This window comes from Oncorhynchus mykiss, chromosome 25, assembly GCF_013265735.2.
Source record: "Oncorhynchus mykiss isolate Arlee chromosome 25, USDA_OmykA_1.1, whole genome shotgun sequence".
In the NCBI taxonomy this organism is placed as follows: Eukaryota; Metazoa; Chordata; class Actinopteri; order Salmoniformes; family Salmonidae; genus Oncorhynchus; species Oncorhynchus mykiss.
Genome location: NC_048589.1, coordinates 23,605,484 through 23,633,173, shown reverse-complemented (window position 1 = coordinate 23,633,173; position 27,690 = coordinate 23,605,484). Strand labels below are relative to the sequence as shown.

The following is a 27,690-nucleotide window of genomic DNA, read 5'->3' as shown; positions in this document are numbered from 1 at the left end:
TGGTTTGCAACTGCACATGGGGACAAAGATCGTACTTTTTGTAGAATTGTCTTCTGGTCTGATGAAACAAGAATATAACTGTTTGGCCATAATGACCATCGTTATGTTTGGAGGAAAAAGGGGGAGGCTTGCAAGCCGAAGAACACTATCCCAACCGTGAAGCAGCATCATGTTGTGGGGGTGCTTTGCTACAGGAGGGACTGGTGCACTTCACAAAATAGATGGCATCATGAGGCAGGAAAATGATGTGGATATATTGAAGCAACATCTCAAGACATCAGTTAGGAAGTTAAAGCTTGGTTGCAAATGGGTCTTCCAAATGGACATTGACCACAAGCATACTTCCAAAGTTGTGGCAAAATGGTTTAAAGACAACACAGTCAAGGTATTGGAGTGGCCATCACAAGGCCCTGACCTCAATCCTATAGAAAAATTGTGGGCAGAACTGAAAAAGCGTGTGCGAGCAAGGAGGCCTACAAACCTGACTCAGTTACACCATCTCAGTCAGGAGGAATGGGCCAAAATTCACCCAACTTATTGTGGGAAGCTTGTGGAAGGATACCTGAAACGTTTGACCCAAGCTAAACAATTTAAAGGCAATGCTACCAAATACTAATTGAGTGTATGTAAACTTCTGACCCACTGGGAATGTGATGAAAGAAATAAAAGCTGAAATAAATAATTCTCTCAACTATTATTCTGACATTTCCCATTCTTAAAATAAAGTGGTGATCCTACCTGACCTAAGACAGGGAATGCTTACTGGGATTAAATGTCAGGAATTGTGAAAAACTGAGTTAAAAGGTATTTGGCTAAGGTGTATGTAAACTTTCGACAACTGCACATTACTGCCCTGCATGTACAGTATACTGCCTTCCATTTGTGTTGTATTGATCGCCCTCTGCCAAAACATCATGTCTAATGTACTGCTCACTCTGGGGTAAAACGTCATTTAATGTCGAATACACTTAAAGATGGGATAATAAATCAGTGTTATAGTTTATGGATGACCAGCTATGTTTCATCTCTGTTCTCTCTATATAAGTGCATGTTATATAATGTTAAACACAGGTCCACATCTTAGATGTACACCAGCACAGCCATGGAACAGCCCCAGTCAGTTAACCAGACCATAGTAGTCTCTCACTAACAACACACCCAAGGATTGCAAATAGACAAGCTACAAACAAGGTCTCTCACCCTAACCAGTTGACAATCTATTACGCAAAGCTTACCTTTATGATTAGTGCCTGATTAGTGCCTGGCTTTTAGTGCCTGATACTGTCTTTTCCCTGTGTGGGTTTGTACATGATGCTTGTCTGGCCTGGGTTGCTATGCAGCGGTCCTACATTCTCTCTCTTGCTGTGAGCTCATACTTTATTTTAGCCTAGGCTCTTAAATCATTTAACAGGAAGCATCCCTTTGAAAACACACCCAGACACAGACAAGGTGACTAGGCACCACTGCGGCACCTCAAATGTTTCGTCATCGTCCCTCTCTCTGATCAAACCCTATATACACACTCTCTAAAGTCTGTGTTTAGCTCCTCTTTTGCCTTTCCCTCTTATACCTGTTTCCCAACAACTGTAATATGTAGCATCTTGTCCTGTGAGAGATTAGTCTGAACTATACTGCTGGGGGGGGGGGGGGGGTCTGAACAGAGGGGTGGGGGGCAGCCCCTCCCATAATTGGGTTAGTGTGCTGCTCCAGAGGTCTATGTTTACAGGAGAGATTAGAAGAGCCCTGCGTCACTCCAGTGTGGACTGCTCCGACTGTGGATGCTGCAGAAATCCCTCTGTCTCGCTGGCCGCTTGTTCGTTCGCTCACTCCTTCACTCTCCTCTCTCACTCTCTCTCTGGTCCTGCGACTCATCCCTTCCAGCTGTGACTGACTGAGAGAAGGCAGTTTGAGGCAGAGGCTGCAGTTCCAGCTCCGCCAGGACAGGGAAACTGCCAGAGCTCATCAGCAGCCACTGTGCCGCCGCCTGCCAATCCCAGGACAGGACCCCCTCTCCCTCCCAGGACCCCGGTGGACCGACAACATGTGCGACTGTTTCAACCTGGGCTTCCCCAACTGGCATGGCTCGCTGGGCACAGGTGGGCATCCCTCTCTCTCCTATCTCTGTTTCTATGGTTGTCCTCAACTATTCCTTGATTCAGCGCTAGAGCTCAGCATGTGTGAGTGAGTGTGTTGGGAGGCTGCTGCTGCTAAGAGCAGAGTGCTGAGTCGTGTTGCTGACCTGCTGCTTGTCTGCTTGCCTGCAGTGTGTGGATGGGTGTGTCTGCAGTGTGCTGCCTGGGTGTGCCTGCTGCATAGGGATGTGCTTGATGTGTTTACATGAGTTGATGTACTTTTTTCCAGGGGTATAGTTATTATCCAAGAGCCCAGGCAGAATGTATCAAATGATGAATGCACAGTTCACCATATGTCATTCACAATGCAAACTTAACTTATTTAAGTTTCATATAGACACAAATTCTGAAGGCCGAACTCATTGAAAGTTTGTAACATAGCCCATATTTTCTTTAAATGCTAGATTTTGTGGACATTGTTATTCGATTTTGATAATGTAAATGATTTTGTCCTTGACACGTTCAAATAATGTTCATTTTTGCATATTATCTTGACTTAAATAATTACATTTTCTTGACTGATGCAGTCCATATCATCTCAATGTTATTCTCTAACATAATCTGTAAGGGTCCATCCCACTGGGCAAAAACTGATTGAATCAACATGGTTTCCATGCCATTTCAACAAAGAAAATCGTTGTGATGACGTTGAATCAATGTGGAAAACTGATTGGATTTGCAAAAAGTCATCAACATGAGGGAATTGTGTCCTTTTTAACCTTTTAGCCTAAATCCAATGACAGGGTGACATTTTTTGTTGATTTCACTTTGAATTCATGTTAGTTGACAACTCAACCAAATGTTAATCGGAATCTTTTTATACAACACACTATTGTGAATTTCGCATTGCTTTCTGATTGATTTTGTATGCATTGTGCGGCAGGTAGCCTCGAAGTTATAGCGTTGGGCCAGTAAACGAAAGGTTGCTGGTTTGAGTACCGGAGCCTAGGAGGTAAAAATCTCTGTTGCTGTGCCGTTAAACAAGGCACTTAACCCTCATTTGTCCTGTGATGCTGTACAGTGGTGACCCTGGCTGTGACCCCTCTCCCTGTGGGTGTCTCAGGGGGAGTTGGGGTGTGCAAGAAACACATTTCCATTACACACTTGTGTGTAATAGGACAAATATAAGCATTCAATTTACAATGCAGTATTTAGTGTATCATACTTTTGTACAAAAAGTGCTTTACTTGGGCACAGGCTCAAGGTTATGGAGGAAAGTGAATTCCTAGGCCTGGGAGGGACTGAAGCCAACATGGGGCAGGGATGGCGATGATCTAATGAGATATAAGTGCCCTCTCCCCTGAGCAGAGACCTGTGCCAAATACTGGCCCAGAATTACTGTAATAGATGGTCTACTCAGCATTAGAGCCCATTGAAAGTCCATTTAAGATATCATCAACGATATCATCAATTATACACCATATACATTGGCAATCTCTTACAGACAGTCTGGGGGATGTTGCTGACTTTTATAGACATATTATTGTACTTTTCCCCTCTGTATAGAAGTATTCAGCAGTACAGGTCCCATTAGAGGGTGGGTATTCACTTATTGTTTGCTTATAAATGTAATATATGCATGGACATGTACTCTCTCCCAGTGGGGCTATTTTTTGTACTAGTATTGGGAGGGCATCATGTGAGAATAGGGGCTAATTCTGATAGTTGAATTCCTAAACCATTATGAAACTCCTGCCACGTTAGGTGAGTATCAATTAATGTTGTGGCCTGCTAGATTGAAAGCATGCGGGATCACAGTCCCATGTCCACATAATCGTGGGGAGAAATCCAATTCTGTTTTTTTCTCCCTGACAGAAATCTGATTATGCTTTAAATGCAAACAAACCACCCCCCAGAGAAAGGAGCTTGTGTCTCTTCTAAACTTGGATAGGAATCATGCCCTGCTTCCCTGTAAACGAGGGACATGTAATTCTTTTGGCTAATGTATTTGGCTAATGAGCAGAGCTCAGGGTCCTCCCAGGGCCTATGAGGAAGTAAATGCCAGCGTGGTAGGCGTACATTTAGAATTTATTAAATGAACAACCCACAAAAACAAGAAAGATAAACAACACGTAAAGTAATGTAGCGCTAAACCAGCAACTAACAAAAAAAAGATGCCACAACAGAAAGTGGGAAAAAGGGCTGCCTAAGTATGATCCCCAATCAGAGACAACGAGATGATATGGCCTCTGATTGGGAACCATACTCGGCCAAAAACAAAGAAATAGACAACATAGAATGCCCACCCCAAATCACACCCTGACCTAACCAAATAGAAAAACGTCTCTCTAAGATCAGGGCGTGACAAATGGCTGTAATAAGGGTCATGAGTCAGCTGGTTATGTTCAGAGAAGATGTTTGATAAGTTGTTAGAGGAAAAAACGATGCTGTAGTGCTCCAGGTTTTTATTATTACATTATTTATTTGAGCATATATAATTTCAAAATAGTTATGTAGCCACTGTTGATACAAATGCATTCGTAGACAAGATTTTGAATGGCCTTCCACATATTAAGGTGCAATCCCATTTATTAACAGGAAATTGCACATCAACCAAATTTCAATCAATAAAATGTATTTATAAAGCCCTTCTTACACCAGCTGATGTCACAAAGTGCTGTACAGAAACCCAGCCTAAAACCCCAAACAGCAAGCAATTCCGGTGTAGAAGCACGGGTGTAGAAGCATGACTATTTACTATTTGATGTTGGCTCTGTTTAAGACTGAGAGTAACATTTAGTTTTACAGCCTAACACGTTGTTCAGGGAAGAGATTGAGGCCCATTCTCTACCACATTATTGCTAGCTAGACGCAGCCTTGAGGGTGACCACACCCAAAGACAATGGTGCAGTTGCACCCGACGTGAGTCATGCTAGATTAACTCAATGAAATGTTCCAACTGTACTGTTTTGTCAAATCTTTACAATGTAAAATATTTTGCTATTATAAAGTAATAGTCATATTGACTAATGTGTTTTGGGTCCTGAACAGCAGAGGACAAACAGAGCAGAAATGTGCAGACAGTACGTGTCTGTTAGTTGGGCCCTGTCCTTGAATGGCCATTAATTTATGGTATTACCTGATGGAATGCAGAATTCATTATTTGGTCCCACTTTATATAAGTGTCACTAAAACAATGTGTTTTACACAGTAATTACATTGTCATGTACGATGTGGTTAGACATTATTACAGATTACTTACCCAACTGTTATAATTGTTTGTGACTTGCACAATTTTAGAGATGTGCAAATACATTTGAACATTGAGGGGACCTTTTAAATTGTACAGTAACGGAGAGTTTGCTGACAAATCTAAGGCCTGCAAAATGAATCATTTAAATGTGTAATCATATAAAACTCAATGTACAATCACACACCAACTATAAAACTGGTTACCTAACTACACCTGCCTACAGTATGCAATTACTATGTCAACACAGTTTGTAGGGACAACTTACATAAAGTACGGCAGACAGTGAATTAACTTAGATACTTTTAGTGTGTCACCTTTCTGCTGCACCCATATGACAAATATTTGAGTAGGGAGTTTCTCCACGCTAAGTGCCAGTCTTGGTATGAGGAATATATGCCAGCCCCTGACAACAATATAATATAACATGAACATCAGCAATTCTGGCTATTTTTTAATTGAGATATCAATTTGGAATTGTTCCGGATTATTTGAAGTATGCCCTTCCTTTCAGCCCACACAGGGAGAGTCCCCTTGTTCCTCAGAGAGTCCACTGTCTCTCTCCACAGTCATGACCCTCTCCATTATTACCCTTCTCTCTGAACATGTATACAGCGTTTGCTGAAAATCAGTTAATCTGGAGAAAAAGGTGTGTAAAGAAGTCTCTGTGAGATGAGAGTGGAAATGACTAAACACTGTAAAGTTTACATAATATTTCTATATTTATAGCTGCGGTGTACATCCCCTGTAGGAGTGGAAAGGGTTATATACAAATATGTATTTTGGAGAACATCCACACCTTCATGAGAAGTATTTAAAATATGATTTGCAACTCCAGTCCTAGGATTTGGCTGCTGTGTGTTACTCATACTGTTACAAGATTGATCTAGAAGGCTGAGCTGCAACTGAACCGGAACCCAAAAAGTGGGCAGTATCCACCCTTCATCAAAGGATGGTTGCTCTTACTCTCTTGGGAGCAAAAACATAGCAGCAATGTTGGGAGTTTCTTCCAGTCTGTCTGAGGCGGTATTAAATGGATAAAGCAGGTTGCTACTTTAGCTTTAAGGGTGAGATATTTCCTTCAGGTAAGCCCTCTTGATATAAGAATTTCTCCATGAAAGTGTTCTTATGTGGTTGAATTAGCCTTGGCTGAACCAAGCAAACATAGTAGTAGTAGTTATTTAACTAGGCAAGTCAATTAAGAACAAATTCTTATTTACAATGACGGCCTACGTCAGCCAAACCCGGGCCGGTTGTGATACAGCGTGGATTCAAACCAGAGTGTCTGTAGTGATGCCTCTAGCACTGAGATGCAGTAGACCGCCGGAGCTTCTTTTATTGTCTTGACATCATGATTATTATGGACTAATGATGATTTTTACATTTCACAACACTAGCTAGGTTTCCATCTAATTGGCAACTGATTTCCTTTTTTTTATTTTTTATTTTACCCCTTTTCTCCCCAATTTCGTGGTATCCAATTGTTTTAGTAGCTACTATCTTGTCTCATCGCTACAACTCCCGTACGGGCTCGGGAGAGACGAAGGTTGTAAGTCCTGCGTCCTCTGATACACAACCCAACCAAGCCGCACTGCTCCTTAACACAGCGCGCATCCAACCCGGAAACCAGCCGCACCAATGTGTCAGAGGAAACACCGTGCACCTGGCAACCTTGGTTAGGCCCGCCACAGGAGTCGCTGGTGCGCGATGAGACAAGGACATCCCTAACGGCCAAGCCCTCCCTAACCCGGACAACGCTAGGCCAATTGTGCGTCACCCTACGACCTCCCTGTCGCGGCCGGTTACGACAGAGCCTGGGCGCGAACCCAGAGTCTCTGTAGGCACAGCTGGCGCTGCAGTACAGCGTCCTTAACCACTGCGCCACCCGGGAGGCCGGCAACTGATTTTCATGCGAATATTCTAAAATCTTCATGAAGAAAATATGTGCATTTTCCCACTAGTGGTGTGTTTCCACCAAACAGACTTGTTGCCAATAAAAATCAGTGTGTGATGACGTAGTTGTCACGTTCGTCATAAGGAGTAGACCAAGATGCAGCGTGGTATGTTTCCATCTTATTTTGGAAATTAAAACTTCAAAGACCAAAACAACAAAACGTGCAGCTACTAATAATGCTCACTGGCAACTATATCTAGACAAGATCCCACAAAGCACAATGGGAAAATGGCTACCTAAATATGATCCCCAATCAGAGACAATGATAAACAGCTGCCTCTGATTGGGTACCATATCAGGCCACCATAGAAATACAATTCCCCTAGATAACCCACCCTAAATCACACCCCGACCCAACCAACATAGAGAATAAACAGCTCCAACATAACCAACAACCAACATAAACAGAATAATCAGCTCTCTATGGTCAGGGCGTGACAGTAGTGCACAGTAGTGCACAAAATATTTTTGCTTACCTTTTAATTTAACTAAATAAAAATGTTAAGTTCAGTGTGTTTCCATCCTATATTTAACTCTACTGATTTCTGTCACAATAGTTTTGTCACAAAAACTGTTGCGTTAAATAGCAAAAGTGCCTACTCTAGTTTTGGCACGTGTGCTCTAGCCAACAGCTAGCAGATAGCCTACAGTGAGGGTAGGCTGTATGGGTAGCATAGACATAATACAAATATTCCAAAACATTTGCAACAAGGCACTAAAGTAATACTGTAAAAAATGTGGCAAAGCAATTCACTTTTTGTCCTGAATACAAAGTGTTATGTTTGGGGCAAATCCAATACAACACATTACTGAGTTACCACTCTCCATATTTTCAAGCATAGTGGCTGCATCATGTTATGGGTATGTTTGTAATTTTTAAGGACTGGGGAGTTTTTCAGGACAAAACAGAAACGGAATGGAGCTAAGCACAGGCAAATTCCTAGACGAAAACCTGGTTCAGTCTGCTTTCCGTCAGACAATGGGAGATGTACTCACCTTTCAGCAGGACAAATCTCTTAGTCTTTTAGTTAATCTTTTAGTTAATTACAGCTGCATAGCTAATGTATTTCTTTGGTGTAAAAACACTTTTTCATATCAATATTGTACATACATGTGATTGTAAAAGTTTTGTATATTTTGGTTTGGTCCATCGCGGGTTATCTGTATTTCCGTACCCCCTTATTGTTCTCTTTTGCCTGACCTTTGGCTAGCAAGATATGTTGTCCTTGGCTCCGAAATTGTTCAATATAAAACCGTGGTAATGTTTCACAATGTACTGTTATGCTACCATAAGTTTGTTACAATGTGGATAATGTAAAGATTTATGTTAACAAGTTTCACAAAGCTTGCTATCTAGGGTATCTATTGTAACTTGTGAGTACTTGGGACAGTGTTTGAGTGAGTGTCCATGTGCTTGCGCAGGTCCTTGAGAGCTGTGACTGCGCCAAGGTTTAACATAATGTGTGTTGTCTCTTCATGTGCACGTATGTCTTTTATTTTGTCCGAATTATGTTCTGTATCATTTTACTTGTATTGTATGGTGTGCTGTTGTGCATTGAATGTGTGCACGCAGCACCTGTTATTTCCTTTTGGTGCTCTTTTGCCTGACATTCGGCTAGCAAGGTGCCTGAGAGCTAGGACTGAGCCAAGGGTTAACATAATGTGTGTTGTCTCTTCGTGTGCAGGGCAAATCAAAATAATTCAACTAGCAGACCTTCAGTTGTGGCAGCGTCCTAATTAAAAGTACACAACGCAGAACGAACCACGCTACATCTAGCAATGATCCACAACCAATATGACAGCACTTGAAGAATATTGTAAAAAATGATGGGCAAATGTTGCACAATCCAGGTGTGGAAAGCTCTTACAGACTTACCCAGAAAGACTCACCGCTGTAATCTCTGCCGAAGGTGCTTCTACAAAGTATTGGCTAATGGGGGTCTGAATACTTATGTAAAACATATATTTCTGTATTTCATTTTCAATACATTTGCAAACATTAAAAAACACGTTTTCACTTTGTCATTCAAATCAAATCAAATCAAATGTATTTGTCACATACACATGGTTAGCAGATGTTAATGCGAGTGTAGCGAAATGCTTGTGCTTCTAGTTCCGACAATGCAGTAATAACCAACGAGTAATCTAACCTAACAATTCCAAAACTACTACCTTATACACACAAGTGTAAAGGGATAAAGAATATGTACATAAAGATATATGAATGAGTGATCGTACAGAACGGTATAGGCAAGACGCAGTAGATGGTATAGAGTACAGTATATACATATGAGATGAGTAATGTAGGGTATGTAAACAATGTGGCATAGTTTAAAGTGGCTAGTTATACATGTATTACATAAATATGCAGTAGATGATAGAGTACAGCATATACATATACATATGAGATGAATAATGTAGGGTATGTAAACATTATATTAAGAAGCATTGTTTAAAGTGGCTAGTGATATATTTTACATCAATTTCCATCAATTCCCATTATTAAAGTGGCTGGAGTTGAATCAGTATGTTGGCAGCAGCCACTCAATGTTAGTGGTGGCTGTTTAACAGTCTGATGGCCTTGAGATAGAAGCTGTTTTTCAGTCTCTCGGTCTCAGCTTTGATGCACCTGTACTGACCTCACCTTCTGGATGATAGCGGGGTGAACAGGCAGTGGCTCGGGTGGTTGTTGTCCTTGATGATCTTTATGGCCTTCCTGTGACATCGGGTGGTGTAGGTGTCCTGGAGGGCAGGTAGTTTGCCCCCGGTGATGCGTTGTGCAGACCTCACTACCCTCTGGAGAGCCTTACGGTTGTGGGCGGAACAGTTGCCGTACCAGGCGGTGATACAACCCGACAGGATGCTCTCGATTGTGCATCTGTAGAAGTTTGTGGGTGTTTTTGGTGACAAGCTGAATTTCTTCAGCCTCCTGAGGTTGCTGTCTGTGTGGGTGGACCAATTCAGTTAGTCTGTGATGTGTACGTAAAACTTACGACCCTCTCCACTACTGTCCCATCGATGTGGATAGGGGGGTGCTCCCTCTGCTGTTTCCTGAAGTCCACAATCATCTCCTTAGTTTTGTTGACGTTGAGTGTGAGGTTATTTTCCTGACACCACACTCCGAGGGCAGTCACCTCCTCCTTTTAGGCCGTCTCGTCGTTGTTGGTAATCAAGCCTACTTCTGTAGTGTCGTCCGCAAACTTGATGATTGAGTTGGAGGCGTGCGTGGCCACGCAGTCGTGGGTGAACAGGGAGTACAGGAGAGGGCTCAGAACGCACCCTTGTGGGGCCCCAGTGTTGAGGATCAGCGGGGTGGAGATGTTGTTACCTACCCTCACCACCTGGGGGCGGCACGTCAGGAAGTCCAGTACCCAGTTGCACAGGGAGGGGTCGAGACCCAGGGTCTCGAGCTGATGACGAGTTTGGAGGGTACTATGGTGTTAAATGCTGAGCTGTAGTCGATGAACAGCATTCTCACATAGGTATTCCTCTTGTCCAGATGGGTTAGGGCAGTGTGCAGTGTGGTTGAGATTGCATTGTCTGTGGTCCTATTTGGGCTGTAAGCAGGTAGGGTGGAGGTGATATGGTCCTTGACTAGTCTCTCAAAGCACTTCATGATGACGGAAGTGAGTGCTATGGGGCGGTAGTCGTTTAGCTCAGTTACCTTAGCTTTCTTGGGAACAGGAACAATGGTGGCCCTCTTGAAGCATGTGGGAACAGCAGACTGGGATAAGGATTGATTGAATATGTCCGTAAACACACCAGCCATGGGGTATAGTGTGTAGATGGGTGAGGATTTTTATTCATTTAATCCATTTTGAATTCAGTCTGTAACATAACAAAACGTGGAAGAAGTCAAGGGGTATGGATACTTTCTGAAGGCACTGTATGTGCAGTTTAATACTGACACACTGACACAGCACTGACACATGGTCATGTCGAAAAAGTTGTTCTACTGCATAGTGTGACTCCCTTTGAACCACCTGAGCCTTGATCCTCATAAGGTACTTGCTAAGGGAATGACACACCCTTTCAATAGGATGTTCCCACACATAGTGTATGTCACGCCTGCTCCCGCTCCCCCTTCCTGGTGCTCGAAGGCGCCAGGCTGCCCATCATTACACACATCTGTCACCATTGTTAGGCGCACCAGCGCTTCTTTGGACTCACCTGGACTCCATTACTTTGTTGATTGCTCCTTCTATATCTGTCTGTTCCTCAGTTTGATCCCCGTGTCAGCATTATTGTCGTTATGTTTCCCCTGTCCAGACGCTGTCCTTGTTTGTTTCATGTCAGTTATTTATTTAATGTTCACTCCATGTACTTGCTTCTCGTCTCTCAGAGTCTGTTAACATCACTGTATACTCACAAGCAAACAAAGAATTGTATACACAGCAATTCCCCATTACTTATCGCTCAAACTAACCAGCATGTTTTCAAGTGGGGCATACAATGTCAATTCATTTACGATTCTAAAATCTTGTGAATGTTTTCATACATGTTTTGGGCTCTCTACACTTTATTGCTTGCAATGTTTCGACCAGAACACATCAAACATGTTTACTTGCCTAAGTCAATCGATATCACATACAGCATCTCAGAATGTAAACTCAGCATTGGATAATACTGAGCAGTAAACTTGTCTCACCAGTAACCTTGTTACAGCATTTTTGATAGACAATCTTGATTTTCACATCAACATGAAGAGAGTTTATTCAACCCCACTGCGTCTTGTGATTTTATGAGACCCCACTGCTTTTCACCGCTGCAATGATCTGACCAGTGACTTCCAGTAGGTCTATTGTGAAGCTTCAGTCCAACCATGAGGGTACTCAGCAGCTAATATGATAACATTGATAGCATTATTTGATTTTGAATATTTGTTTTATTCTCAGAAATGGATACTCAAGTGGCATCAGCGCAGGGGTAACTTGACAAGGGAAAACATGATCACAGTATGATTGTATATCAAAGATGATAACAATAACAATCACATTGATCCGGATGATACATTTTGAAAACTACACTCCCTTACCTACTGCAGACTTCAAGGCAAATTTCAAGTTAAATCTCCAGATCAATAGAGTGGATCACTTAACAGGCAGCTGTGGAAGCTGGTTCCTTTGGGAATTCTTGCCAGGAAGAATTTCCAATAATCTCCTCCTGGGCTTTAGTATCTCTAAAGAACTCTGATACCCTGGTCAGACAGGGAGGGAGGGACAATCATCTGAAATATTTTGATAATGTTATATCCCGATAATATTCACAATAGATGTGAACAAAACATGGAAATCTTATCTAATACCTGGTTACCTAATGAGAGATATTCTGAGGCTTTATTTGTATTTTATTTGACTTAACATTTATTTAAATAGGCAAGTCAGTTAAAAACTAATTATTATTTAGAATGACGGCCTACCAAAAGGCAAAAGGCCTCCTGCGGGGACGGGGGCTGGGATAACATTTTTAAAATAAATAAATATAAATCTAGGACAAAACACACATCACGACAAGAGAGACACAACACTACATAAAGAGAGACCTAAGACAACAACATAGCAAGGCAGCAACACATGATGACACAGCATGGTAGCAACATAACAACAACATGTCAGCAACACAACATGGTAGTAGCACAAAACATGGTACAAACATTATTGGACACAGACAACAGCACAAAGGTCAAGAAGGTAGAGACAACAATACATAATGCAAAGCAGCCACAGCTGTCAGTAAGTGTGTCCATGATTGAGTCTTTGAATGAAGAGATGGAGATAAAACTATCCAGTTTGAGTGTTTGTTGCAGCTCGTTCCAGTCGCTAGCTGCAACAAACTGAAAACAGGAGCGACCCAGGGATGTGTGTGCTTTGGGGACCTTTAACAGAATGTGACTGGCAGAATGGGTGTTGTATGTGGAGGATGAGGGCTGCCGTAGATATCGCAGATAGGGGGGAGTGAGGCCTAAGAGGGTTTTATAAATAAGCACCAACCAGTGGGTTGCAACCTTTTGAGAACTGTGGTGGTTTACCTTGAACTAAATATGCTCTTATTATTTTTCTCTTTTTATTCTTTATATTGAGTAGGGTCCGGACGAAGGCTGAAGGGACCAGAGCCTGACACGGTGGATGATTCAGTGAGTGGCTCTACTGATATGGCAAACCTATTGTTTGCATTGGTGGACATCATGTGAATACTAAAGACTATGGGAAAGACACCCAACTCATTTGAATTCATCTCCATATAGTAACAAAAGGAACTTACTTTGAACATATTTTTGTTGTAGATATGTGAAGAGTCATCTGAGTTTATAGAGGGGGAAAGACCTCGCCCTCAAGGATCCTCCCCTGTAGATGAACACCCTGAGACTGACAAATACAAGGACAGTGATAAACAGGTACAATGCTGTATATTTTATCCAACCATCATGTTGACTTGCAGTGTGAATTTTGTCAGACCGTCTGATTTCTTTAACGTTCATTTTAGGGTGGAGGTGGGAGTGGCAAAAAAGGAAAGAGAGGTTTTGGGTCCCTGTTTGAAAAGCGCTCCCCTGCCAAGATGAGTCAACTGGAGGTCAGACAAGTCTGCATTATCTTTAACTCATGGAGAAGCATGGCTTCAGGGTTTCATTGGTGGTACATAACATGTTGGTGGTTCAACATTTCTCATGTTTTTCTTTAATTATTATTTTTTGTGTAAACTCAGAGCCCAGAGTCAGGAGTGATTGTGAAAATGGCAAAAGAGACATGTGCCGAGGGCCTCGTTGTAAGTGGAGGGAAGGAGGGAATCTTCATCAAAGAAGTGAGGCCAGAGTCACCAGCCTCAAAGCTTCTTAGTGTACATGAGGGTAAGCAGACAACCAGCTCATACCATGTTCTTTCAGAAGCTGAACCAAAAAAGTAGCCTATAAAAAGTTAACCTGAAAGCAAAGGACATATCGGTGAAATGTGGAGTGAAATAGGTTAAATGTGAAGTAACGGAGCCAAGATTGTTTTTGCTTTCCAGGGTAAGAGACTCCCACATTTTTGGCTTTGAATGATCGCATATGCTAGAGTTCTACAGTTCAAATGTTGATTTATTGGTATTTCTATTTCTTCCTTTTGTTCATTCAGGTGATCAGATACTCAGTGCCACTGTGTATTTTGACGATGTTACATATGAAGATGCTCTACAGATATTGGAACATGCCCAGCCTTACAAGATGGAGTTACTTCTGAAACGCAAACCAATAAAGACATCCACCCTTGAGAGTGAACCAGCCCTTGAAATGATCCAAGTAACTATCACTATGTTCTTTTTCTGGATATGTAGAGTAGTGTTATGTCTTTGGCTCTTTTTCTCATTCAGCAATCAATCAGCTATGCACTTTTTGTTATCCTACAGGTGGAAGAAGGTTCCTCTCCGGAAATGAGGGGACATTCAAAGACAAAAAGGCATGGTGACCGAATCTCTTGGCCCAAGTTCCCCTCCTTCAGCAAAAGTCAAAAGTCCCATTTTAAGAGGTCTCACAGTACTTCAGAGGCAGATGATAAGAGGAAGCTGGAGCTTAGCCCTACAACAAGTGACACAGAGTCGCCAATAAAATCTCAGGAGGCTGTCAAGGGCAAGACAAATAAGCATAAGATAAAGTTATCAAGCATGAAGATGAAGGGCCGCAAGAGCATGTCTGTTGAACAGCCGGACCAGGACATAGACATACTAACTGTAGAACGTGTAGAGGGTATGGAAAACCAAAGGAGTCAAGATGACATACACTCACCGGATGGTCTAGAGAGCGCATCAGTAGATATATCTCAAGTATATGTGTTAGAATCAGAATCTGAAAAAATTGAAACCACCAAGATAAGAAATGAATGCATTATTCCAGACCTGGCAGGCTCTGAAACAAAAAAACACAAGGTAGAACTCATTAGTCTGGACAAAACTTTGAAAACCACAGACATAACAGTTGCTCTTGCTGATCAAGAAAGTCCCTCAACCAAGAAATCTCCAGAGGGAAAGACAAAGAAGAAAGAGAATAAAGAGAGGTCAGAACTAAAGTTTACATTCAAGGGAAATGAGAAAAAAGACAAACACAAGCAAAACATACCAGTAAAATTATCACAAAAAAACCTGAAGACACCAAGAACAGATATGATAACATCTGATCTGTCTACACACGACAATACATTGCTGAGCCCAACTGTAGTATCACATACTGAGCTGGAGGAGTGTCAACTCCCAATTGATATCAACACTCAAGTAATCATCAATGAGAGTTCAGGGGAAACCCTACCCTCCACTGATAAGGAAATGAGCATGCCAAAAGTAGACATCTGCCTTGACATGTCAGATATAGGATTTATCAGGAAATCCCCTCAGATTGGACAAGAACAACACCTGAAAGAAACATATGTTAAAACTGATGTGAATGCACAGGAAATTAGCATACATGCTAAGGTCATCAGTATTACAATGGAACCAGACTCGCAGATGGAAATACAAGCTTCAAAGTTACCTACAGAGAGAAGCATTGATGATGTTTTAGCACAAATTGGTACAAGATCTGCTCCCAAATTCAAACTGCAGAGGGTGGACCCTGCTGACTTTGTTACTGACAAACCCATAAAAATGACAGATGTGAAGATTGTAGAAAAGGACTTGAAAGGCCTTACAGTTGAGGATAAGGGGTTAAAGATACTTCCAAGCCGTGAGGATATTGAGATCCCAGGCATAGAAGATGCATCATTAACTAGCACCAAGGCCCCAGTGATAAAACAGCCTAAAACAGCATTCACTCTTCCTGTTGAAGAAATCCAGGCGCAGACTGTACAGATGGTTATAGACGTTGATAGAGTTAAAGAGGCTGTCTCCAAATTGCCAGGGTTCAAGCTGCCGAAGGGTGACATTGCAGGCTTGCCTGCTCATCAACAAATCACAATGACAGACGTGAATGCAGAAAGAGTAGATGCCACACTATCTAAAATCACAGACATAAAGGCACAGTTGGACACGTATGTCAAAAAGACTGACATAAATGCTTTACCAGAAAAGTTGAGCAGGAGCTCAGTGACCACATTCAAATTGCCAAAGACCCAACTTTTTGATCTAGGTGCTCATGAACCTATTACTATGACAGAAATAGACCATACAAAAAGAAAACAGGAAGCTGGAAAGACCAATGAGGATGAAATCCAAATTGAACTCCATAAACAAGAGAACATAGAGAAAGCTGGAATGGAAACTATACAACAAAAAGGAACTCCCAACAAAGTGGAAAAGGAAAAAGAGACTGGTGAAATTCTGGAGCCTAAGTTGGCAGTACCAGTACCTGAGGGGCCAACCATCACATCTGAGGAGAGAAATCGTATACCTGCCACTTACACTAAAGGATTAGATAAGAAGTCAAAGAAAGCAAATATTTCAATGCCTAGGTTTGGAATAACACAAACGGAAATTAGATTCTCAGACATTGGGATTGGACTACCAAAAAGAGACACCTCGGTGGAAAAGAAGGATGAGGTCAAAGATGAAAGCAATGCATTGCACCTTGAAATGAAAATGTCAGAGGCTGAAATTAAACTCAGCAAAGTACCAGATTCTGAATATTCTACTATCCAAACTCATGTTACAGACCTTCAAACACCTACAATACGAACTTTAAGCTCAGAAACAATGCCAGAGGTACCTTCATCTGACATTAAAGAAGCAGTTATGGGCATTGATGTTCAATCTGTTGATGTCGGGAGAGCAGACATCCAAATACCGGATGTTGAAGCCGAAGTACCCTCCGTTGAAGTTGAAATACCAGAAACAGTTTTTAAAGATATTGATGTGAAAATGAAAAAACGACAGATGTCATTCCCCAAATTTGGAGTTAAAGCCCCAGAGATAGATGTTAGTGTGCTAAAACCAGACATCTCTCTTCCCGAAGGAAACATGGAGGTCAAATTGCCTGAGGTGGAAATTGAAGTTCCAAAGCTTCAAGTGGAAGTGAAAGATCCAAAATTTAAAATCCCAACTTCAAAATTCCCTAAATTTGGAGCAGTTGCTCCAATCGTCACAGTAGAGTTACCTGATGTGGACAAGGATATCAAACTTCATGGAACTGAAAGACCAGAACCCAAGCTGTCAATATCAGGAAAAGTACATGCAGTTGACTTTGAAAAACAGAGTGACTTTAAAAAATCTAGTGTTAAGATCCCATTTATAGATGTGGATGTGAAGACTAAAGGACTTGAACTGGAGGGACAAGGAAGCAAGTTTAAACTGCCAAATCAGGGAATTTCATTAACAAAAGTAAAAGGTCCTGAGATAGATTTAGGTGTATCGAAGAAAGACATAGATGTCACTTTACCAGAGACCAACATGGAGATCCAACCACCTGATGTTGAACTCAAAGTGTCTTCTGATGAAGTTGAAATGCCTGAACGAGCTGCTACAGAGATTGATGTGAAAATGAAAAAGCCACGGATTTCATTTCCAGGGCTTGGATTTTCAAAACCTGAAGTATGTGAGGTTGATGTCAATCTTCCAAAGGTGAATATTTCTCTTCCAGAAGGAAATATGGGGGTCAAAAAGTCAGAGGTGGAAATGACAGCTCCAGAGATTCAAGTTGAAGTGAAACATGATATTGAGCTTGAGGGACAAGGAAGTAAGTTCAAACTACCCAAATTTGGAATCTCAATGCCAAAGGTAAAAGGTCCTGAGATTGATTTAAGTTTATCAAAGAAAGTCATAGATGTCACTTTACCAGAGGACAAAGTGGAGGTCCAACCACCTGATGTTGAAATAAAAGTGCCTTCTGGTCAAGTTCAAATGCCAGAGGGAGCTGCTACAGAGATTGATGTGAAAATGAAGAAGCCCCGAATGTCATTTGGATGGTTTTCAAAACCAGAAGTGAAAGCACCGGAGGTTGATGTCAGTCTTCCAAAGGTGGGCATTTTGCTTCCAGAGGAAAGGGTGGAGGTAAAAGAGACTGAGATGGAAATTGAAGCTCCAGAAAATCAAGTTGAAATTAAACATGGAATTGAGCTTGAGGGACAAGGAAGTAAGTTCAAACTACCAAAATTTGGAATCTCATTGCCGAAGGGGAAAGGTCCTGAATTTGACTTAAGTATCTCAAAGACAGATGTAGATGTCAACTTACCAGAGAGAAGAGCAGTCCAACTACCTGATGTTGAAGTTGGAGTGCCCTCTGTTAAAGTTGAAAAACCAGAAGCAGTTTCTAAAGATACTGATGTGAAAATGAAAATGCCCAGAATGTCTTTCCCCAAATTTGGATTTTCAAAACCAGAAGTTAAAGCACCCAAGGTTGATGTCAGTCTTCCAGAGGTGGATATTTCTGTTCCAGAAGAAAATGTGGAGGTCAAAGAGCCTGAGATGGAAATTGAAGCTCCAGAGATTCAAATTGAGGTGAAAGATACCGTAGGCTCCCCCTCAAGATTCAAAATGCCCACTTTAAAATTCCCTCAATTTGGAGCAGCAGCTCCAAACATCACAGTAGAGGTACCTGATGTGGACAAGGACGTCAAGGTTCATGGATCTGAAATTCCAGAACTCAAACCGACAATGTCAGCAATTAACATTGAAAAGCCAAGTGTTGACCTTAAAGGCCCATCTATAGATGTGGATGTGAAGAGCAAAAGACTTGACATTGTCACTTTACCAGAGGCCAGCGTGGAGGTCCAACCACCTAGCACTGAACTCAAAGTGCCTTCTGGTAAAGGTGAAATGCCTGAGGGAGTTGCTGCAGAAATTGATGTAAAAATGAGAAAGCCACGGATGTCATTTGGATGGTTTTCAAAACCAGAAGTGAAAGCACCGGAGGTTGATGTCAGTCTTCCAAAGGGGGATATTTCTCTTCCAGAGGTAAAGGTGGAGGTCAAAGAGACAGAGGTGGAAATTAAAGCTCCAGAAATTCAAGTTGAAATGAAACATGGAATTGAGCTTGAGGGACAAGGAAGTAAGTTCAAACGACCTAAATTTGGAATCTCATTGCCGAAGGTGAAAGGTCCTGAATTTGACTTAAGTATCTCAAAGACAGATGTAGATGTCAACTTACCAGAGAGAAGAGCAGACCAACTACCTGATGTTGAAGTTGGAGTGCCCTCTGTTAAAGTTGAAAAACCAGAAGCAGTTTCTAAAGATATTGATGTGAAAATGAAAATACCCAGAATGTCTTTCCCCAAATTTGGATTTTCAAAACCAGAAGTTAAAGCACCCAAGGTTGATGTCAGTCTTCCAGAGGTGGATATTTCTGTTCCAGAAGAAAATGTGGAGGTCAAAGAGCCTGAGATGGAAATTGAAGCTCCAGAGATTCAAATTGAGGTGAAAGATACCGTAGGCTCCCCCTCAAGATTCAAAATGCCAACTTTAAAATTCCCTCAATTTGGAGCAGCAGCTCCAAACATCACAGTAGAGGTACCTGATGTGGGCAAGGACGTCAAGGTTCATGGATCTGAAATTCCAGAACTCAAACTGACAATGTCAGCAATTAACATTGAAAAGCCAAGTGTTGACCTTAAAGGCCCATCTATAGATGTGGATGTGAAGAGCAAAAGACTTGACATTGTCACTTTACCAGAGGCCAGCGTGGAGCTCCAACCACCTAGCACTGAACTCAAAGTGCCTTCTGGTAAAGGTGAAATTCCTGAGGGAGTTACTACAGAAATTGATGTAAAAATGAGAAAGCCACGGATGTCATTTGGATGGTTTTCAAAACCAGAAGTGAAAGCACTGGAGGTTGATGTCAGTCTTCCAAAGGGAGATATTTCTCTTCCAGAGGTAAAGGTGGAGGTCAAAGAGTCAGAGGTGGAAATTAAATCTCCAGAAATTCAAGTTGAAATGAAACATGGAATTGAGCTTGAGGGACAAGGAAGTAAGTTCAAACTACCAAAATTTGGAATCTCATTGCCAAAGGTTAAAGGTCCTGAGTTTGACTTGAGTATCTCAAAGACAGATGTAGATGTCAACTTACCAGAGAGAAGAGCAGACCAACTATCTGATGTTGAAGTAGGAGGGCCCTCTGTTAAAGTTGAAATACCAGAAGCAGTTTCTAAAGATTTTGATGTGAAATTGAAAAAGCCCCGAATGTCATTCCCCAAATTTGGATTTTCAAAACCAGAAGTTAAAGCACCCAAGGTTGATGTCAGTCTTCCAGAGGTGGATATTTCTCTTCCAGAAGAAAAGGTGGAGGTCAAAGAGCCTGAGATGGAAATTGAAGCTCCAGAGATTCAAATTGAGGTGAAAGATACCGTAGGCTCCCCCTCAAGATTCAAAATGCCAACTTTAAAATTCCCTCAATTTGGAGCAGCAGCTCCAAACATCACAGTAGAGGTACCTGATGTGGACAAGGACATCAAGGTTCATGGATCTGAAATTCCAGAACTCAAACCGACAATGTCAACAATTAACATTGAAAAGCCAAGTGTTGACCTTAAAGGCCCATCTATAGATGTGGATGTGAAGAGTAAAACACTTGAAATTGTCACTTTACCAGAGGCCAGCGTGGAGGTCCAAACACCTAGAATTGAACTCAAAGTGTCTTCTGGTGAAGTTGAAATGCCTGAGGGAGCTGCTACAGAAATTGATGTGAAAATGAAAAAGCCACGGATGTCATTTGGATGGTTTTCAAAACCAGAAGTGAAATCACCTGAGGTTGATGTCAGTCTTCCAGAGGTGGATATTTCTCTTCCAGAGGTAAAGGTGGAGGTCAAAGAGTCAGAGGTGGAAATTAAAGCTCCAGAAATTCAAGTTGAAATGAAACATGGAATTGAGCTTGAGGGACAAGGAAGTAAGTTCAAACTACCAAAATTTGGAATCTCATTGCCGAAGGTTAAAGGTCCTGAATTTGACTTAAGTATCTCAAAGACAGATGTAGATGTCAACTTACCAGAGAGAAGAGCAGACCAACTACCTGATGTTGAAGTAGGAGTGCCCTCTGTTGAAGTTGAAATACCAGAAGCAGTCTCTAAAGACATTGATGTGAAATTGAAAAAGCCCCGAATGTCATTCCCCAAATTTGGATTTTCAAAACCAGAAGTTAAAGCACCCGAGGTTGATGTCAGTCTTCCAGAGGTGGATATTTCTCTTCCAGAGGAAAGGGTGGAGGTCAAAGAGCCTGAGATGGAAATTGAAGCTCCAGATATTCAAAGTGAGGTGAAAGATACTGTAGGCCCCCCCTCAAGATTCAAAATGCCAACTTTAAAATTCCCTCAATTTGGAGCAGCAGCTCCAAACATCACAGTAGAGGTACCTGATGTGGACAAGGACATCAAGGTTCATGGATCTGAAATTCCAGAACTCAAACCGACAATGTCAACAATTAACATTGAAAAGCCAAGTGTTGACCTTAAAGGCCCATATATAGATGTGGATGTGAAGAGTAAAACACTTGAAATTGTCACTTTACCAGAGGCCAGCGTGGAGGTCCAACCACCTAGAATTGAACTCAAAGTGTCTTCTGGTGAAGTTGAAATGCCTGAGGGAGCTGCTACAGAAATTGATGTGAAAATGAAAAAGCCACGGATGTCATTTGGATGGTTTTCAAAACCAGAAGTGAAATCACCTGAGGTTGATGTCAGTCTTCCAGAGGTGGATATTTCTCTTCCAGAGGTAAAGGTGGAGGTCAAAGAGTCAGAGGTGGAAATTAAAGCTCCAGAAATTCAAGTTGAAATGAAACATGGAATTGAGCTTGAGGGACAAGGAAGTAAGTTCAAACTACCAAAATTTGGAATCTCATTGCCGAAGGTTAAAGGTCCTGAATTTGACTTAAGTATCTCAAAGACAGATGTAGTTGTCAACTTACCAGAGAGAAGAGCAGACCAACTACCTGATGTTGAAGTAGGAGGGCCCTCTGTTAAAGTTGAAATACCAGAAGCAGTTTCTAAAGATGTTGTGAAATCGAAAAAACCCAGAATGTCATTCCCCAAATTTGGATTTTCAAAACCAGAAGTTAAAGCACCCGAGGTTGATGTCAGTCTTCCAGAGGTGGATATTTCTCTTCCAGAAGAAAAGGTGGAGGTCAAAGAGCCTGAGATGGAAATTGAAGCTCCAGAGATTCAAATTGAGGTGAAAGATACCGTAGGCTCCCCCTCAAGATTCAAAATGCCAACTTTAAAATTCCCTCAATTTGGAGCAGCAGCTCCAAACATCACAGTAGAGGTACCTGATGTGGACAAGGACATCAAGGTTCATGGATCTGAAATTCCAGAACTCAAACCGACAATGTCAGCAATTAACATTGAAAAGCCAAGTGTTGACCTTAAAGGCCCATCTATAGATGTGGATGTGAAGAGTAAAACACTTGAAATTGTCACTTTACCAGAGGCCAGCGTGGAGGTCCAACCACCTAGAATTGAACTCAAAGTGTCTTCTGGTGAAGTTGAAATGCCTGAGGGAGCTGCTACAGAAATTGATGTGAAAATGAAAAAGCCACGGATGTCATTTGGATGGTTTTCAAAACCAGAAGTGAAATCACCTGAGGTTGATGTCAGTCTTCCAGAGGTGGATATTTCTCTTCCAGAGGGAAAAGTGGAGGTCAAAGAGCCTGAGGTGGAAATGACAGCTCCAGAGATTCAAGTTGAAGTGAAACATGCTATTGAGCTTGAGGGACAAGGAAGTAAGTTCAAACTACCCAAATTTGGAATCTCATTGCCAAAGGTAAAAGGTCCTGAGATGGATTTCAGTGTATCAAAGAAAGTCATAGATGTCACTTTACCAGGGGACCAAGTGGAGGTCCAACAACCTGATGTTGATATCGAAGTGCCTTCTGGTGAAATTGAAATGCCCGATGGAGCTGCTACAGGAATTGATGTGAAAATGAAAATACCACAGATGTCATTTGGATTGTTTTCCAAACCAGAAGTGAAACCACCTGAGATTGATGTCAGTCGTCCAAAGGTGGACATTTCGCTTTCAGAGGGAAATGTGGAGGTCAAAGAGCCTGAGGTGGAAATGAAAGCTCCGGAGAGTCAAGTTGAAATGAAACATGAAGATGTATCAGTTGATAGAAAACTAGAAACATCAGAGATGGGATTCAAAATGGCAACATTCAAATTCCCTAAATTTGGCGCAACGTCAAAGGTTGTAGTCGATGTCTCTGATACAGAGAAGGATATTAAAGTGCCTGGGGTAGAAATTATTGAAATTGATTTACCCGAACACGGGGACACAGTTGACATTAAAGGATCTAGAGAAGTACAGCTACATGATGCTGGATCTGAAAGGCCCTCAGTTAAAGGTGGAATGGCAATAGCCGAAGTGTATGTTCATGAAGTTGAAGTTTCAAAACTGACAATTGATGATAAAGGCCATGGTTCCCCCAGCAAAGGTCAAGGCTCACCTAGTAAATTCAAACTTCCGACCTTTAAAATGCCCAGATTGAGCATTTCAAAATCCAAACCTGAGAATGAACATGATGATATAAATCCAAATGTTATTTTGGAGAATTATGAGATTCAAGTAAAACCACAAGGACCAGAGAAATCACCAAAGTTGACTTTGACAACATTTGGGGAGATATTAAGAAGCATTGATGTTGAATTTGATGTTCCCAAATTAGAGGAAGTGGAAGAGAAGCTCACAGGCTCAAGGGAAGATATAACATCCTCAGGGAAAACCGAACTAAATGCTCAAACCAGTGTTGAAACCCAGTCTGTGCATAAAGAGGAAGAAGCCAAAGAAAAATCTAAATTTGGGTGGGTTAAGTTTCCCACATTTGGACTATCTTCTCCTTCAGAATCTGCCAAGATTTTAGAAAAAGACACTTCTGAGAAAGGAGGAAGTGAGAAAAGCCCTGACTCTGTGGAACAGGACGCCAGCTTGACCTTTTCAGTACACTCATCAGATGCTTTTGCAGATATTAGTTCAACAGTCACAAGCGAACAATTTGGTCCACCATTGGCCTCTCCAACCAAAGTCACAGTGAAATATTCTGACCCTATTGCCACTGAGGTTCAGGGTGATGTCATCACCTCCACAGCAAGGACAAAATGTATTGCCTTTGAACCCTACTTGGCAGATAAAGTCACCATTCCAATGTCCTCCGGAGTTTCCTCCTCATCAGTGGACACCCTAAAATTGGAGTCTGGTACACATGTCAGCACATCCATACAAGCAATACCAGACACACAGAAGGCCACACTCTTAACAGATTTTGGATTGCAGACAGGGACCGCCGGAGTTTCTTCTGCATCTTGGTCAGTGGACGACACCAACAAAACACAGAGTGATGGGCAAACAGTTATTGAGAGGCATGTAGTTAGGGAAATGTCAGGCACTGACAAGGAAACGGTTTTCATAACCCAAAAAATTACACATGTGTTTGTGGCTGAGCCCATCTCAGATGAAACAGCCTCATCTATCAAACAGATAAAAGACACTATGCAGTCTGAGAAAATGACATTTTTTGATGGGGCTGAATTGGAGTGACTGGGAGGAATACAGTATGATAAATCCCTCCATTGAGGAGTAATATCAGTCAGATTATTATTGTGCTCTTATTAATTGTGCTTTCACTTATGACCAAGTTTTAATATATACAGTTCAATGTTTTGAGTGTTTACCTAGTACACTATATAAGTACACAAATTGGCATACAAGCCCCATGATACAGGTAGCGTTGTAAAAGCCAACTTTGTCAATGTAATTACTTCCGCTGAGACCAGGTCAATTCCACAGTAACAGAGTGACAGCAGCTAGGTTTCCATCCAATTGGGAATATTCAAAAATCTGCATAAAGAAAATATGCAATCAAGTTTTAAAAATATGTCATTTTCAAAATACATAAATCATCCCCGTATGATGCAATTTGCAGCATACAGGGATGATTTCTATATTTTGAAAGTTACATATTTTGAAAACTTGATTGCAGACAAGCAAAACATTTTGGGACTATGTCAACAATGAACTAATGAAACAAATACCAAAAGATCGTTTCCGGGTGGAATTTTTCTTTAAGTTTATGCATTAACTCAGAATTATTAAAGTTAGACATTAACTCCAAATGTTTAAGGTAAAGGTTAAGGATTTGGGACAGGCATAAAACAAAAATATCAAAAACAACTTTCTTTCGCTGGATTCGAACATGAAACCTTTGGCAAATACACATCATCTCCCAACTTCCTCAGACATGAATGGTCATCCAATACTGACATCTATTGGGGTGACTTGCCTCTTCCAAAGTCATAGTGGGTGGACCACACAATAGCATTCAGCCTGGTCTCATAGACTAGACATAACATAGTAAACGCAATTACAACATACAAATCAGTTTGGTATGGTTACATAAGACAGAAGGTTACATAAAGCAAAAATAAATGTAAGGTGGCTGGTCGGGGTGGGTGTATAACAGGAAAGTCTAGCAACCGAAAGGTTGTCTGTTTGAATCTTATCATGGACAACGTTTGCATTTGAGCTAATTATCAACTTTGTAACTACTTACTACTTGTGAGCAACTTTGCTACTACTTAGCATGATAACTAACCCTTCCCTAACCTTAACCCTTTAACCTAACTCCTAACCATAACCCTTAATCCCTAACCCCTAGTCTAGCTAACATCAACCACCTAGCTAACATTAGCCACAACAAATTGGAATTCTTAACATATCATACCTTTTGCAAATTCGTAACATATTGTATGATATGTATCGGATATACATTTACGATGTTAGGTCTACCCCTGAGTTGCAGCATCATGTGACTCCAATTGACTTCAATATGATGGTTTTTATATACTGTAAATATTTGCACATAAAAGCATTTCCACCACCATTTCTCGCATAATTAATTTTACTGACACAAAATGATCCCACCTTGTCTAGCTTATTTAGTTTTCTCCCCCAAAAAATACATTTACTGACAAATGTGCTGTTTCCATCAGGTCTGTTGTGATTTTTTTTTATCTGACATAGGCTACTTTCTTCGCATAAAATCAGAACATTTTACAAAAATACATTTACTTGAAGAACAGTGCAAATGCAAAGTTTGGTAACAGAATGAGAGTTTGTGCCTCATTCTGTTACCAGCATTTTTGGTGGTTGTTTCCTTGTTTGCAGAAATTGTAATAGTTTGCCTAATTTCAGTTTATGTGACAAAACAAGCATGTAGAGTGTAGAGAATCATTGTACCATCTAAACCACTGTGAAATATATTTCCATAACTAAAAATAGAGCATTTTCAGCTGTTTGAAGCTGGTGTACAAAACTGGAAATATAAGACGCAAAAACGAAACGTAAGAACTGGAAGCATAGAAATAGCGCACATAGAACAGATCTACCACTTCTTGCTTTCAAAGAAAGGAATTTTAGTCCCGTTGCCCAAAAAGTTACGTAATGCAGCTTTAAAAGTAGTCATTGTGCATAGAGTTGTATGGTTTGTTTAACTTTGCAATCATTGATTTTGGTTTGACACACATTTTAAAGTAAAATATCTGAGTCTCAGTGTCACTCTGTTACCATGGAATTGTACACCACTGAGACCATTGCTGTTTTTAGACATCTCTGCAAATTGTTATGCTGTACATATAATGAAGAGGAACTTGTTAATCCACTGCCATATGCATTTATGAATGATCTCTGATGTCTGCTCTTTATTCGACTTCTGGGCAGGCATATATAGATATAAGGTATAAATGATCATGAGTCTGAAAAAATGAATACGTAATGATATACATACAAACCATGCAACATTCATAGAACAAAAACAGAACACATATAAGGAACTATTCAAATCTGTACACTTAATACCATGAAATACATGATGCTAAAATTGAATGCTTGTAATCACAGTAAAAAGCAGAAAATATATATTGATGCAACTATATTTTGATCATAATGATGCCTAGTTTTGATTTGCCATAATGTAAAACTAATAGATTTTGTTTTCTGAATTTGTGCAAAGTAGAAACATTTTAACACCTATGTAAATAGTTGATTTATTCATTTATATTGCCTTATTTTGATTGTTGCTATTGCCTTATTCTGCACTGATGTAGTCAATTTATTTGCAAAACTATGAATAATAAAATATTCTAAAATATTAAGAAATGTATGTCCTTACTGCTACATGTATCTACATTAAATATCACTCAGATTTCTGTTTTCTTCTTTACAGACATGCCATATCCAGCAATGTAGAATCGAGCTAGTTTCTATAGCAGGCTACGGGCCATTGTTGTGGATTATGAGTTATTCAACATAATTGAATTGGTAGGCCCACTCTTGGTGGTATGTGTGCACATTTGACAGTGTGGTTTTAAATACCATAAGACCCTTTCTCAGGCAGGCTTAGTTAGATGTCTAGGAGAGGAGAGGTTTGCAATTATTAGTGAATAAACATGACTAAATGGCTCCCATTTAATGTGGATGATAGGAACATTTGCAAAGCTGTATGTTTGCTTGAGGAAGTGCGTTGAAGTGTTTCAATCATGTTTTAT

General features: G+C 40.9%; 1 protein-coding gene across 1 annotated transcript; it reads left to right on the top strand.

Moving 5' to 3' along the window:
- The first annotated feature begins 6,268 nt into the window (after window positions 1–6,268).
- On the top strand, window positions 6,269–27,301 carry LOC110504212 (protein AHNAK2). The gene is made up of 7 exons (XM_036962785.1): window positions 6,269–6,407; window positions 13,360–13,409; window positions 13,560–13,670; window positions 13,760–13,846; window positions 13,979–14,120; window positions 14,386–14,549; window positions 14,657–27,301. Exons 1-7 carry the CDS (start codon window positions 6,356–6,358, stop codon window positions 24,683–24,685), a joined length of 10,635 nt encoding a protein of 3,544 aa, XP_036818680.1. The 5' UTR covers window positions 6,269–6,355; the 3' UTR covers window positions 24,686–27,301.
- The last annotated feature ends 389 nt before the right edge of the window (window positions 27,302–27,690 follow it).